Source organism: Oryzias latipes, chromosome 9 (assembly GCF_053564925.1).
Source record: "Oryzias latipes strain Hd-rR chromosome 9, Olatipes_Hd-rR_3.1".
In the NCBI taxonomy this organism is placed as follows: Eukaryota; Metazoa; Chordata; class Actinopteri; order Beloniformes; family Adrianichthyidae; genus Oryzias; species Oryzias latipes.
The window spans coordinates 6,483,029-6,498,686 of NC_136245.1; the positions used below are offsets into that span (position 1 = coordinate 6,483,029).

The window sequence follows — 15,658 nt, forward strand, 5'->3', positions numbered from 1 at the left end:
AAATCTCTCACATACACATGTGAAATCTCTCACATACACATGTGAAATGCTCTCACACACACTACTGAAAATGCTCTCACATACACATGTGAAATGCTCTCACACACACTACTGAAAATGCTCTCACACACACTACTGAAAATGCTCTCACACACACTACTGAAAATGCTCTCACACACACTACTGAAAATGCTCTCACATACACATGTGAAATGCTCTCACACACACTACTGAAAATGCTCTCACATACACATGTGAAAATGCTCTCACATACACATGTGAAAATGCTCTCACACACACTATCCAAAATCCTCTCACATACACATGTGAAAATTTCAATAGAAACGGAAGGCATTTCAGTAGAAACGTTTTTTTTTTTTACTTTATTGTTAGAAACGAAGTTGCTCGACTGAAGGCATTTCAGTGGAAATGAACCTGTGTCCGAATTCCTGCCCTGATCCCTAACTACTAAAACCCTATATAGTGCAGAACTATATAGTTCTATATAGTTCTCTGAATTTAAAAGCAATTCAGACACCCGTGCTCAGTACTTTTTTCTTTTGGGTGTTGTTCATAACGCGCTTGACACGGAAACAAAGTGGCGCATTACCGCTACCACCTGGTCTGGAGGCGAACTACTCCTATTTAACGCGGAGAATGACACTTATTTGTCAGAGTAAAAACATAATAAATATGAACATTTTACAAAGACTATTTATGAATCTGCTGTGTTCTGATCATGGAAAACGTGACTGATTTATAAATAATTAAATTACAAACACTTTGGTGTTGATTTAATGTATTTGTTCATAAATAAACCCCCAAGTTATTTTTTCATGCCAATATTTATTTTGTTTTTGTGCCGCTGAACGATTAACGGGCTCTTGCAAGGAGGCATTTTTTTCTGTAGTTTTCTTACACCTTACTGAAAATGGCTTTGAAAATGAATCTGTCCGTGTTCCTGGCAATAATTCAACCGTTTTTCGTGAGATCAAACTGAAAACGAGCAGATATGCAGCATCACAGGACGGCAAGGACAAGCAGACATCTCAGAAGATTTCCTCTGGATGCCCTGACCAGACAGAATAACTTGTGAGTTAAACTTAAAGCTTTTTTTTTAGTTAAACCTAAACTTTAACTTAAACTTTGTTACTAATCATGCTCAAGGTTACACAGTCTGCTGGGTAAGAGTTTAACATTCTTTTTCAAGTGAGTTGTGTAGTCCAATTACATGAAACACTTGTGAGTTCAAAGTTTATAATTTTTAATTCAGAGTCAAACCATATCACTTGTTTTAAACAAAAACAAAACAAAAACTTTCATTTTTAAAAGTTTAAATGAAAATCCAAAAACCCAGCCAAATAAAAACCACGAGATTTTCCAGAATTAATAAATACTTCATAATCTAAAATGTAAGACATCAAAATAAATAGAAACATTAAAAAAATGTGATTTAATTTCCTCAATGAAATAATTAATGTTGCATTTTCCAGGGTCTTCCACGTCTCTACTGCTTTACCAACACAAAGGTGTCTGTCCTGGCCCTTTACGCTGACGGTCAGTCCGACACAAGACTGGATTTTCGGTTGACCCGCAGGACCATCGAGCATCTGGGTCGATGGTCCTGAAGCATCAGCTTCGGGTTCCTCACACTCTGGGGGGTCACAGGAGACTGACGTCCTGGTGTTTCTTTTCTGGCTGGCGTGTTGCTCATCTTACAGTGTGGTTGCCAGAGTCTTTGACATGACACGGTCCACCGTGAGCCATGTTGTCCACAGGACGGCAGACCGCATCCTCCAGCTGATGAGCAGGGTCACCCAGCTTCCCAGTGGGAATGAACTACCATAAGTCGCCTCTGGATTTTAGCAGCTCGCTTGGTCTTTCTCCTTCCAAAGGGTCACAAGGAGCATTGATGGCTGCCACATAAGAATAAAGGCCCTAAAAGATAATGCAGCTTGTTATTTTAACAGGAAGCTTTTTTATTCCCTTAAAATGCATGCTGTATGTGACTCTAATGCCAAATTTATAGATATTTTTGTTGAGAATCCAGGATTCACGGGTTCTACGTAAAAGCCCAATTTATGTAAATCAAACAAACCCACCTGAAGGATCCTTTTGGGTGATGGTGGGTATCCCTGCATTGCACATCCCATCATGCTGCTGACACCCTACAGGGAACCCATGAGGAATGCCATTGAGGCAGTTACAACCAGAACCACTCCAGAACACGCTCTGTTGTGAAGAGAGCATTTGGCATGATAAAGATGAGGAGGAGAGCAATATTTCTGAGGGCACTGGAAGTAAAACCAACCTTTGCAATGAAAATCATTGCCTGCAGTTCAATTCTGCACATTCTGTGCATCAGCAAAGGCGACTGCTTAGCCACAGATGTTGAGCCACACCAGGAACATGCAGGACGAGCAGAGTCACGTCTGTCTGCAAGGACAAATCTTTGCTTTCCTTTCAGCTCCAACTGTGACACACATGACTCTAGAAGACCAGGATTATTGTTAACATGTATAAAAATAAATATTAACATATAAAACGAAATTCTAAATATGTACATCTGATATTTATATGAAAATCCTTTTAAGATTGTTAAAAATAGCTCAGATTTAAATAATACATGTAAATTATTCATTTTTGTTCATACATTTATTAAACAAATTGGAAAAACAATGGCTGAATTACATTTAAGAACAATAATTTCAACTCAAGTAAACTTAACAGACTCTCCTGTCGCTGTTCCTCCCTTCTAGCCCTTTCCTCCTCTCTCTTCTGGGTCTTTAACATAAACCTTTAACCCAGTACGACAACGATTAACCGTTTATTAAAATGAAGTCAAATCTGATCATGTGTCTCTACCCATCTGGCACGAGCTAGCTTGAAAACAAACAGGCTATCTTTCTCCATCCGCAAATGGATCGGATTTTCCTCATCCTCGTCTGTCCCTACATATATGAACACATTTAAAACATGTGTTAATAACTTGTGACTACGGTTAGAAGTCACTGCTTTTTGATGTAATATCTAGCGTTTGTTTTTAGCCTTCGGCGCTAATTCGCGTTAGCGTTAGCTTTAGCATTACTGAAATTGATGAGCTTCAAAACAATCTAGGTTGTTGATTGAGGAATATAACATATTAAACACATCATCTTAAGTATTTACAAATATATTTTACAACAGATACTGGATATTTTTTAATATACTTACACGTTTCGGTGGTTTTCCTTGCGCAACCGGCTGCCATTTTCGAATGATTCAGACGAATGATTATCTCGCGATAATCAGCCAACTTCCGTTTCTACTGAAATGCCTTCCGTTTCTGTCGAAAATTTCAGTAGTGTGTGTGAGAGGATTTCAGTAGTGTGTGTGAGAGGATTTCAGTAGTGTGTGTGAGAGGATTTCAGTAGTGTGTGTGAGAGGATTTCAGTAGTGTGTGTGAGAGCATTTTCAGTAGTGTGTGTGAGAGCATTTCACATGTGTATGTGAGAGGATTTCAGTAGTGTGTGTGAGAGCATTTCACATGTGTATGTGAGAGGATTTCAGTAGTGTGTGTGAGAGGATTTCAGTAGTGTGTGTGAGAGGATTTCAGTAGTGTGTGTGAGAGGATTTCAGTAGTGTGTGTGAGAGCATTTCACATGTGTATGTGAGAGCATTTTCAGTAGTGTGTGTGAGAGCATTTCACATGTGTATGTGAGAGATTTCACATGTGTATGTGAGAGATTTCACATGTGTATTTGAGAGATTTCACATGTGTATGTAAGAGATTTCACATGTGTATGTGAGAGATTTCACATGTGTATGTGAGAGATTTCACATGTGTATGTGAGAGATTTCACATGTGTATGTGAGAGATTTCACATGTGTATGTAAGAGATTTCACATGTGTATGTAAGAGATTTCACATGTGTATGTGAGAGATTTCACATGTGTATGTGAATGAATACATTTTCAGTTGTATGTATACAAGCATTTCACTAGTGTGTGTGAGAGATTTCACATGTGTATGTGAATGCTAATTCTGAATAATGTCCTACACGGCACCTCATAAGTGATTCCCTCAAATCATCCCTGTTTGAATTTAATGCCGAGCTCTGGCAGCCCCGCAAAAACATTCTAAATTGGGATTTAATACGAACTCAACAACGTTTATTTTTATTAAACCGGGTTCGTCTATTTTAGCTAAGTTGCAAAAGTTTTTTTCGTGCCAAATTAAACGCATAGTGGAAGTTTAAACGCTTGTTTACAAATATTGTAGCGCTCTAACAGGGCCGTAAGAAACACGGAACCTTGTGAAACGTTCCGCTCTTTGTTTTCCGCTCTGGCTACATTCAAGAGGTCTTACATTAATATTTACATGACAACACTTGTGTATAATGTTTGTTTTTACTCTTTAACTATTCTACATTAAAATAACAATCAGTGAAGTATTCACTTGCTCTTCTAAAAAAAATCATACTATTCTTTAAAGACACACTTTATGTTTTTGTTGTTTTTAACATGTTCTTGTGGCCTTTTTTTAATGATGGAGGACATATAGAAAATTAAACCTAAATTTGTATTTCTTTATTCAAATTGCTGTGAATCAAGAGCAGATGATAAAATAGTTTTTGAACAATGTAGAAAATCTGCTGGACAGGCCACAAGCTCCCCGCTTCACTCTGCCCTGCAACAGGAAGGGGAATGGAAGTGGGCTTGTTCCATGCCAACAGTCCCACCCACAACTCGAATTTCTAATGATCTAATGCAGTATTTTTTGACCTTTGTTGAGCCACGGCACACTTTAACCTTGAAAAAAATCCCGCGGCACACCAGCATCCAAAAATTACCAAAAAAAGGAGAAACTCATAGTCTGTATCAGTCCCTCCGCAATCTCACATGCATTTGGGTGATGTGTCAGAAAAAGCTGGAAGTTGCAGCTGTTGTTTCTAAAAGACGTAATAAAAGTTAAGGTAGAAGATTTAAAAACTGTTTGATGTGTGTTTGTTGTGGTCTCAAGACTTTTAGCACGAAAACTCATTGTGCGCTGAGATGCTGTAACTTAACCCAATGCATCATGGGAGATGTAGTGCACAAACGGCCGGAGATCGCTTCTCTGAGCTTCATTGTTTTGTTCACTTGTTCTACGGTCTGACACCGGATTCCGTGGAAAGATCTGAGTTAAATATACATTTTCAGTCATCTCAACACGTTTTCCAAAGTTTCTGAGGTTAAAATCGCCGAATTTGATTGTTGCGCGATCACAGACGGAGCTCAATCTCCGGGTGAGGCTCGGAAGCGCTGTGCCTCATGTCTGACGGCAGGGCTCAATGTTAACATAGACGTGCGCTGAAAACGCTGCTGTAGGCCGGCAGAAAAGTTGATATTAACAATTGTTTCTCTATTGGGCAAGTGAATTTTTGTAAATTGAAAAATGTGCAATAAAGTTAATTGGGGGAAAAAAGTCCCCAGAAAAGGCTTTAGGCGAGGCAAGCCTAAGAGGCATGTGCTGAACACATCTGTATACTTTAATTTGTTTTCAGTACATATGAATAATTTATACACAACAAGAGTGTTCTATCCATGTCGACAAAAGAAATATTCTCTGGAGGACAAATATGCTCTTGTGTGTATTTCTTAAACTGTTAGCTGCCGTTGGATCATGAAAGGTGAAATTTTCAGTTATTTAGTAAATCTGACTCCAGAGGAATCGGTGCCTACCCAGTCATCAACCTCACAGCATGACACTGAAAGATATACAAAAAAAAAAAATGAAAAAGCAGTCTTTCAGTGCTGAACTGTCTTTTTGTGGCCTCATTCAAACTCCTCTCATCTTGCTTGTCACTGCTGGCTAATTAACATATGAGCAGGAACCCTGCAGGGGGAGTAGGGGGGAAATCTGACCCCTGCAGCAGGCCAAACGCCAGACTTCAAGAGGCTGTGGAGTAAAAGATGAAAAAAATGTCTTAAAATTCACCAGTTCATTTTAAAATTCTGAAAATATTCAGGGACAATTTGGACAAGTACAGCTATATGCATCGTGGTCTATATTCGTCAATATAGTGAGCATTGATGCACACTTTTTTTGCAGAGACTTCTGGGAAATTTCTATGGCACTCGATTTTGGAATTTGGACAGCACTACAAAATGGAGAACGCGCTATATAGTGATTAGGGTGGTCATTTGGACGCAACCTGGGTTTCTAAAGCACTTTTTGGGGTTTTCTCTCTCTTCTTTCCTCCCTCCTGCAGTGATGTCCTGTCCACGGGTTATTGAGCTCCTGGACCTGTGGCCTGCTCTGAAAATAGAGTCGGAGGTAATATGGATCAGCTCTCCTCTTAAAATGAAAATCATGATTCTTACTCATTTGGCATCCATGTGCTGCTTTAAACATGGGTGTGAGATATTTTTTCACTCATAATTAAAGTCTGTTGTTGCGTTTTATTCAGGTGTATGCAGAGTTTCAGCGGATTACAAATCAGAACCTGCCCAACACTTTTTATTCTGAACTTGACCATCATCTTCCTGGTCGACTTATGACCCTATGACCACTTATGACCAGATAGAAGGCATCAAAAACTGGGGGAACTGCATACGCTCTGGCAGAAAAAAAAATCACGATGAGCAGGTAAATTAATTATTTGACATCTCAAGTTTATCCAATAGTAATGATGATGATGTTTTGTTTTGTGTTTTTTTTCTTCTTTTTTTGACAATTAGCTTTATTTTCTACCCCTAATATTGCACTTTGTCCATTTTATATTTGCCATTTGTCTGACTGCATTGAAGATGTGAACAAATTGACAAAAGCTTTAAGTAAATTGACTTCTGCATCTGTACTTTTTTGTTTTTTATGTAAACTGGAAATCCAGGACATTCACACCAAGCGCACTACTGTTCTTCACGCCCTGCCTGTTTATCTGCATGAGGATGTCTCTGGAGATTTAAAACTTGCACAGTGAGTTTTTTATGTATCCAATAGATACTACTGTTTATTACGTATATAGTTCATCAAAATGCTAACGTCATTTTGTTTAGTCTATACAGTTTTCATAAATGGTCTGTTTTCTTTGGTGTCACTACAAAGGAACTGCATCGGCGTATTGTTTCCTGTGATAAAGATCTTCAGTATGACAAACTTGAACAGTATTACTTCATTAGCTTAATATATATATTTCACTGCATTTAGATTGTCTGGTAAGTTGATTGAGTTTGGTGTAGAACAGGTGTTTTGTGTTTATCACTATAGAGGCATTGCATTGTAACAGGACTCTCTTAAATCAAGATGCACTGTATTTTCTGTTGATTTGATTATGATTAGCATCTCTCTTTTTCTTTTACAGATGCAGAAGGAGGAGTCTGATGAGCCAGAGCTTGATGGTGTCGTAGTGGGGCTTCTTACTGTCATCAACGACCATCACACAAGTCCAGTGCACTACGAGCCTGTAGAAATCCCTGTTGTGATTGAAAATGATGAAGTGGTCAGCCTCCCCAGATTCTGTGATGCCTTCCTGGTAATGTTTGGACTCATCTATGCAATGCAACTCAAATATCCCAAAGCACTGACCAACACGTTTGAATTTACTCAAAAGATTTGACTTGGTCTAGAAGGTAAACTACCATCCAGGTTGCAGACCCTCAAAAATGACTTGATGATACATATGTAAAACTAAGTTGAAATAAGGAGACATAAAACATTATAACAGACTATAGTTATCTCCCTTTGTCTAAACAATGCCTCAAAAATGTTGCACTATATACTCTGCATTTGTTCAGGTAGTACGGTCAAAGTTCACACTGTCTTTTATCAAGTAACACCAATGTTTAGCTTGTTTTGACGTTTTTATTAAGTGTAATTTTCTTTAATTTCAACATTGCACAGAAGGGAGTGAGCAAATAATATTGTTAGGCAGATGTTTATGACATCTTTATTTAAGTTACTGTTACTTAATGTTTTTTAGGCAATCATTTGCCTAAAAATATTTAAGTTTTGAAATGAATGGTTTTGGGGTTTACTGACTCAAAAGATTTGATTACCCCTGTATAAGAAAGGAACTAAGTAAGGGTTAATGGCCGACGAAGTATGCATTATCACTTTTTAACGCACGCTGTGGAAGCGCTGCAATCAAGATTCGACAATATAAAGCGATATATATATATATATATATATATATATATATATATATATATATATATATATATATATATATATATATATATATATATATATATATATATATATATATATATGAGAAAGTTCACCTCTTACCCTTTGTTTTTGTCCAAATGATGAAGCAAAAGGTTGTTTTAAAGAAGCCGGCGCAGTGATACAAAACATTTAAGCTAGGTGACCGGAACTTCTTTCACCGTGTGGTTATCCTGTGGTACTGTATATCACTTGCACACCCAGCAGCCAATCAATATCAAGTATTCAACCGGACCATGGTATAGTAAAGATTAAGTTCTGTTAAGATAAAATTGTGTTGTTGTGTACTTATTTTTTTTAAGTTGTGCAAACTTATTCCTGTGGCTTGAAAACTTAAAACTGGTGAGTCATAGTAACTGATGACAATTAAGTTGTCTTAATAGGAAAACATAAGTCATATTTAATGCAAATATTTGATTTGCACAAATGTAACGCTTTTAATTTTACTCTTATCATAAAATACAAGTAGCACACAATTAAACATTTTATGTTATGGAAAAATCATACTTTTAAGTTAATCAACTTACAATAATTGTGGCAAATGAGTTTTGGTAACTTGTTCGGGTTTTCAGGGCAGCATCACAGCTACAGGAACACATTTCTCACCAATGTTGTGGATTCAAAGACGTGGATTTCAGCTGCTACAACTCTCAAAATGGCCGTTGAGAATTTAATTGCTATAGCTAACGCCCCGATAGTGACGCCTCTCTGGTCTTCCACAGCTTGCTCTGCTAGAACAGCAAGGGCTCTCCTGTGTTACGTGGTTAAAGTGAAAAGACTCGTGGTAACGTGCTCAGAAACTGATGTGAGAGCTGCTGGGCCTAGCGGAACAGCCACTACCTCTGATTGGCTGTTTAAAGCTGATCCCCCGCATGAGGGGTTTGGTGGACTGGGTGATGCATTCAAGCATTCTAGGACTTTAAAACTTTGTAGATGGAAATAAATTAAAGTAATCAATGGATTCATTTTTAATAAAGAAAATATACAACAAAAACTCAGTTTACAAGAAAAGCTTCCTATCAACCACTCTGACCAATCCCCTGCCGCTTAGTTCCTCTAGGCATTATGGGTAGTGTAGTCAAATCAAGTTCATGACAGCTTTTTTGCTTTATGCACAATATAATGTGTTGGACCTCTGGGTCTGAAACATACAATACAAATGTTGTAAAATCACATTTTTCACAAATGTTTTAGTATTTTTCAGAATGTATTGATTCACATGTAAGCACCAAAAAGTAAACTAATGCTAAAGTTCCATGCCGTGTAACTTAGCAACAAACTGTGACATCACTGATATCAGAGAGCCCCACTTTATAAGTTGCTTAGCAATACGGTTAAACCACAACACTCTTCGATCTCCAAAGTAAAGCACACATTTTGAGACTAAGGAAAGACTTTCCGATTTCCTCAAGTTTTTGTGTAATAAACAAGGAACGATCATGGACAAAGATTCTGCCATGGACAATCCAAAACATACTGGTAAATGAGAGTCCCAGCAAAACTTTTAGTTACACGTTTGCGTCGTGAAGATGTCAAAGTTTGGTTTTTGTGTTGCTTTGATAATATCTTAACTCATCCTGCTTTTCCCAACAAGTCGAGAGGAAGAAAATGAAGAAAAAAGGGACGTTCCCGGTGCCAAGTGAGACTCCTGAATCTGAGCCTTCTCAACAATCTACCAGCACCCAAGACAACCCCCCAGTGAGAAAACTAAAAAGAAAGAAACAGGAAGACAAAGAGGAAGACAAAATAATAGAGCCAAAGAAGGTGAAAACCCCTCTGAAAGGTAAATAAACTGACACAGACCCCAAACAACACTACAACCTGTAGGCTGAACAGAATAGGTCCAACTCTAATTTATTTTTAAAGGACATCTCACTAATAATTTGACAGTACAGTGCTACAAAAAGAAATTCAAATTCAGAAAATTAAAAAAAATAAAACTATCGTGACAAATTAAAAACTACCGGATCGTCACACTCCTCTCAAAAGTTGAGTTGCTGGTATTTTTCAGTCAGTTTGTGGGCCTCAAAGCTCATGACAGCAGTCGACTGTCAAAAGAAACACTGAAGTCCTAAATTTGTTTCTAAAATGGCTCTGAAGCTGAATGCAAACACTCCACCCAAATAAATGTCTCTATTATGATGGATTTTTATCAACATTATGCATTTCCTAAGATATAACACTGGTTTAAAATCGTCCAAACCTTTAACGTACATTTCAAAACAGTACATATCACATTTTTTCCAAAATGTTTTATACTGAAGTGTTTTTCAGAATGTGTCATTTTAAACATAAACACTAAAAAGAAGCCAAAGTCACATGCTGTGTCACTTAGCAACAGTTCATGACATCAGTGATATCAGAGAGCCCTTTTTTCAAAGTTGCTTAGCAACACTCTTTGACAACAAAAAGAGAAAAGTAAGGCGCGTACATTAAAACATTTTTTGTTACTCAAGTTTTTGTGTAATAAACATCAAATGAAGGTTCTGCCAAAGACAAACCAAAATATGGTGGGAAATGAGAGTCCCGGCAAAACCTTCAGTTACACATTTGCTTCGTAACGATGACAAACTTTGGTTTTTGTGTTTTTGTGATAACATCTCAACTCATTTAGCTTTTCAAATAAAAGCCCCCAACACATTGATATACTTGGTGTGAACTCGAGCAGTAAACTGTGAAATATAAAATGAATATTCTTTACTAATTAAGCTGTTTTGTTGTTGATCTTCAGATGATGGACCAACCAAAAACGCTGAGAGGAAGTCTTTCCCTAGAAAGAAGAAACAGAAGAAAAAACATCTAAACCATAAACCGATTGAGTCTTCTGCACCTGAGCCTTCACAACCCTCTACCAGCACCCAAGACAAGACCCAAGTGACAACACTAAAGAGGAAAAGACAGGAAGACAAAGAGGAAGAAATAACAGAGCCGAAGAAGAGGAAAACGACTCTAAAAGGTAAATAAGACACACAGACCCCATGGTTTTTTTGCGGGACAAGGAAAAAAATTAAAAATAAAAGTGTCATAACAAATTAAGGACTAGAAAAGAATCATACTCCTCTCAGACTATCTCAAAACGTAAAAATGAGTTGCCTTTGTTTTAAAGTCTGCTTTAACTGCAAACACTGCAACCAAATGAATGTCTCTATTTTGCATCAACATATTTTACATTTCCTAAGCCCCCACACTAATTTAAAAAAAATGTTTTAGTTGTTACAATCAAAGCAAGTGTCTGTGGTTCAACTTTCCTAAAGATGCTTCTTAAAATTCACAGCCCGTTTTTTAAAAACACATCTTTAAAAAACACTTAAATACAGTTTTGCCTCTAAGTTTTAGCACAAAGGGGTAGTAGAGGTGTAAAAAAGAAAAGCTCTGCAATAAGAAAACCCTTTTCTTGTCATTTTCAGATTCCAGTTCCAGTGACGCCGAACAAACTGCAACATCCTCAGAGAAAACTGAGATTACCGATAAAGGTCTGAGGATTGTAAAACATTTTCCTTTTTATTACACTGTTACTTTATGTTTAATAATATAATTTTCAATCATAAATGAACTAATATTGTATTTCTGTTTTTTTGTGTTCAGATAAATTTGAAGCCAAATATGTGGAAAAATATCAATTTGCTGAAGGAGGTTATGGTTCCATTTATGGTGGCTTTCGGAAATCTGACAACCTACCAGTAAGTGTTTTGTATGCAGCTACAGTAAATGAGCTACAGACTTTTTATAAAACCATGACAAAAGTACTTGGATACATTCATTTACAATCAGACTATTGATGTTTGTGGTTTAGATGGTCTGAATGAAAATAGATTTTGATGGAGGGGAAATCTAAATGATCCCAGATTGTCTCCTGTCAGTCATCTCACAGTCAGAAATGCTCTTGTTTGTGTCTTGCAGGTAGCCATCAAGCACATTTTGAAATGCTTCATCAGAAATAAACAACTGGTAAGTTGCTTGAGCCAAATGACTCTGAGTATCTCTGCTCTAAATGGGTTTCTGTGCTTCTCTTCCTCATGCTCTCTTTGTTTTGATTCTTCAGGATGATGGCAGTGGAAAAATGGTTCCTTCTGAAGTGGCCATAATGTTAAAATTACGAGATGAATCCATTCCTTCAGATGGAAAAGCAGCGCCAGTAGCCCTGTTGGACTGGTATGACATCGGCAGAGAAATCCTCCTGGTCATGGAGAGACCAATCCCTTGTGAGGACCTCTTTCATTACATTGATACCAAAGGAGGCACACTGGAAGAAGAAGAAGCCAAGGTAGGCCTGTGTGCAGTCTGTGTTGGTTTATGGTGTTCTGTTGCTGCAGAAACTTCCTGTAGCTGAAATGTTTATTCAATGCAACCTTGTTTCATAAAGTAGTTAAGTGTCCGATGCAGAAGCAAAAGTAGCTTTTAGCAGGTTCAGAACATTAGAAAGAAGAGTACTTCTAAAGCTACATGTACACTGGACATGTGATGCGTGGTCAAGAACGTGCTAAACGCGGCTTCTTGAACACGCATTTAGCCTAAGGTGTTCACACTGGCTTATTCGCTTTTAGAGAGGCTTGGTGCCAAAATTTTGAAGCGGTGCAAATCTCTCGATTTGGGCACAACTTGTAAATTTTGTAAATTGGGGGGGGGGTCATTCATCCTGCACAACTCCCCGAAAGGTCAAAATTCAACCTGGTTTGACTTGCAACACATGTTCAATGGCCGTTCGTTTTGTACGTGGAGCTTGAAAACGGCCATAAAAACGTGCGCAGCGAGAGTTTTAAAGGTGAAGGCCCAAAATGCACATTCACATAGACTTTTCATTGGAGGTGGCCACCTGAACGCATCTTGACGAGGCCGGCGTGCATGCTGTTTTAGAAGGAGGCTTGTGCTTTGCTGCCTCAGCTTATTACTTCTTTTTTATCTATTTCAGATCATAATGACACAGCTCATTCGCACAGCCATCGACCTCGAGGACAGAAATATCTTCCACCAAGACATCAAAACTGAAAACATCCTCATTCAAAGCCACTCAAATACACCACAAGCTCGTCTTATAGACTTTGGAGTGAGCTGCATGGCAGAAAAGGATTCCATCCTTAGAGGATTTTCAGGTAGAAGATCTGCATCAACAAATAAAAACATGTCAAATGAGCAGGAATATGACTAATATTTATTTTTTTCCAGGAACTCCTATAAATGCCCCCCCAGAAGCCTTTAAAGGCTTTTGTAGCCCAGGGTCAACCACAGTGTGGCAGCTTGGGGTAGTTTTGTATGAAACCCTCCATTCCCACGGCGATTTCTCAACAATGGATTTTCTCGAAGGGGATCTGATGATTGACAGTGAACTGTCAGAAGGTAAGAAATCCTCTTTCTCGGCATGGATGCTGAGGCTCTGACCTTATCTGACCTTAATCTTTGCTTTACTTTTCTTTTCTTTCTCCAGAGTGCCAAGACTTTTTCCAAGCATGTTTGAATACTTCTGAAGAACAGCGCCCCTACCTGCAAGATCTCCTCCACCATCCATGGCTCAGATAAAAGAAAAAGAAATCACTCAGACTCAGACACACCTACAAACATGCACACACACACACACACACACACACACACACACACACACACACACAGGGACAGAGAACTCAAAAGTCTGAAATTTAAAACAGTTTAGAAATTTCAGCAAAAATCTTAAACCTAAATTGACCTTAGAATAAATATGTAAAGGAAAATGATAAATACTAAAGTTTAGCTGCAAGTAGGGGCAGACGATGGCAATATTATAAAATTAAAGTTTTTACTCTTAGTGCCACATAGGCAGATTTAAAATTGGAATTGGTTTAAAAAGTAGCATTTCCCATGATTATTAGGTCCCGTGTTTACCAACATTTTTTTTTTTCGGTCTACTTTTGGTTGGATGTTTGGAAAAACGGCACTACTAGTAGAAACGTAGTATAGTATAATTGAAAATCCAGATGGGGTAAAGATACTGGAATTAGTTGAAACTGGACAAAAGCTCCTCACTCGCATTAAATGTCTTTTGGGTTCTCTGTCCACTGATTGTGCTAATGCTGATTCTCACAGAAAGATCTGCCTCGTTTTCCTTGTTGCAGTGACCGGGACTCGTCGTTGTTGCAGTGACCAGGACTCGTCGGTGTTGCAGTGACCAGGACTCGTCGGTGTTGCAGTGACCGGGACTCGTCGGTGTTGCAGTGACCAGGACTCGTCGGTGTTGCAGTGACCTTCGTGGATGCCGTGTGCAGATCTCCTCCAGAGAGAGTTGGCAGGACCGTCTGAGTCTCACATTTTGGTGAGTTGTTATCCTAAACAATCACTGCAGTATGTAAAAAAAGTAATGTACCCAAAATAAAGCTGTATAAGTTACAGCAGTGTCCTTTCCTAACTCTTTTCTTTAACTCTTTTCAACAGGACTCCTTGGCGTGGTGGTGGTGGTGCTGGTGGGGGGGTTGTTACAGTGTGCTGCTAGCACACTTTTTCTGCAGCTCCTTTAACCCCCCTGCCTTTCCCGAGGGTTCTCCCTAAACTCACATTGGCCTTCAAGGGAGTCCGACCTCATCTTCATAGAGAGCTTGGCAGGAGAGGAGCGTGCTCCACCCAAACCAGGTGGATTTCATTGGCATGAAGGAAAACATAAAAACTAGGAGGGGACGTGCAAAAACCAGACAAGGCTTTTTAATTAATCTATAAAAACGTATAATTGGAAGCTCAAAAAACAAAAATCGTTTTAATTAGAAGCGTACTATGTCTAACAAGGTTGCATAGTGTTTAAAGAACCAAAAGATGTTGGGAGGGGGTTGGAGACCACCTCCAGTTATTGCAGATCTGACTATTTTCCCAAAACAAGCCATAGAAACCACAGTGTTAGCATTCCAAATGAGCTTCTACATGAGGGTGGTAGGGAATCAGCTAATTTTACAAAGTCTTTGTATTTTTCCAGAACAGATCTCAAATAATAAAAGAATATTGGACATAACTGAGATCAAATGAGGATTCAAATCGCAAATTCAAATTCAATTGCAAAGAAAAACGCATTAGGAAGGGGCTACCAACACAAACTGAATACAGGGGGGGGGAAAGAAACTTAGGGACAAGCAATATTTTCTGTAGTTAAAACAAAAACACAGATCTGGTTCCGATACACGTGTGTGGGTTTTATCCGGGCCTTTTGGGCTTCTCCCACATCTTAAAGACGTGTCTCAACGTTTTTAATTATTTCATAGCATACCGAAACCTAGCTTTTCTTGATAAATTGGGATATAAAATTCTTGAGAAGAATCGGTAAAAATAGGACCATCAAACGGCTTTCTACATGACCTTTTGCAACTCTGACAAAGCAAAAACAAAATTAGGAGCCTGCCCAAAACCGTACTAGGTCTTCTAAAGCAGAAACAGTGAATTAAAAAGCACTTGCACGTCCCCTCACTGGTTTTTTTCAAATTTGGCTTTACAATTGATGAAATAAAGGAAGTGAAATTGGAA

At 38.3% G+C, this 15,658-nt stretch overlaps 1 protein-coding gene and 1 long non-coding RNA gene across 3 annotated transcripts; one reads left to right on the forward strand and one right to left on the reverse strand.

The window, feature by feature from the left end:
• Positions 1 to 1,731: 1,731 nt before the first annotated feature.
• On the reverse strand, positions 1,732 to 3,347 carry LOC144994396 (uncharacterized). The gene is made up of 4 exons (XR_013657931.1): positions 3,214 to 3,347; positions 2,312 to 2,490; positions 2,103 to 2,232; positions 1,732 to 1,938 (listed from the first exon to the last, which is right to left on the reverse strand). It is a non-coding gene; the product is annotated as an uncharacterized LOC144994396 (long non-coding RNA).
• Positions 3,348 to 6,041: 2,694 nt separating this feature from the next.
• LOC105354829 (serine/threonine-protein kinase pim-1-like) lies at positions 6,042 to 15,658 on the forward strand. Of its 2 annotated transcripts, XM_023958739.2 has the most exons (14): positions 6,042 to 6,298; positions 6,432 to 6,610; positions 6,855 to 6,940; positions 7,326 to 7,496; positions 9,783 to 9,971; positions 10,920 to 11,144; positions 11,596 to 11,661; positions 11,774 to 11,868; positions 12,089 to 12,136; positions 12,231 to 12,452; positions 13,098 to 13,278; positions 13,352 to 13,522; positions 13,611 to 14,468; positions 14,588 to 15,658. In XM_023958739.2, exons 5-13 carry the CDS (start codon positions 9,797 to 9,799, stop codon positions 13,700 to 13,702), a joined length of 1,275 nt encoding a protein of 424 aa, XP_023814507.1. In that variant the 5' UTR covers positions 6,042 to 6,298; positions 6,432 to 6,610; positions 6,855 to 6,940; positions 7,326 to 7,496; positions 9,783 to 9,796; the 3' UTR covers positions 13,703 to 14,468; positions 14,588 to 15,658. The 2 variants fall into 2 exon arrangements, with proteins under 2 accessions (XP_023814507.1, XP_023814506.1); XM_023958738.2 differs by lacking the exons at positions 6,042 to 6,298; positions 6,432 to 6,610; positions 6,855 to 6,940; positions 7,326 to 7,496 and adding an exon at positions 9,246 to 9,667.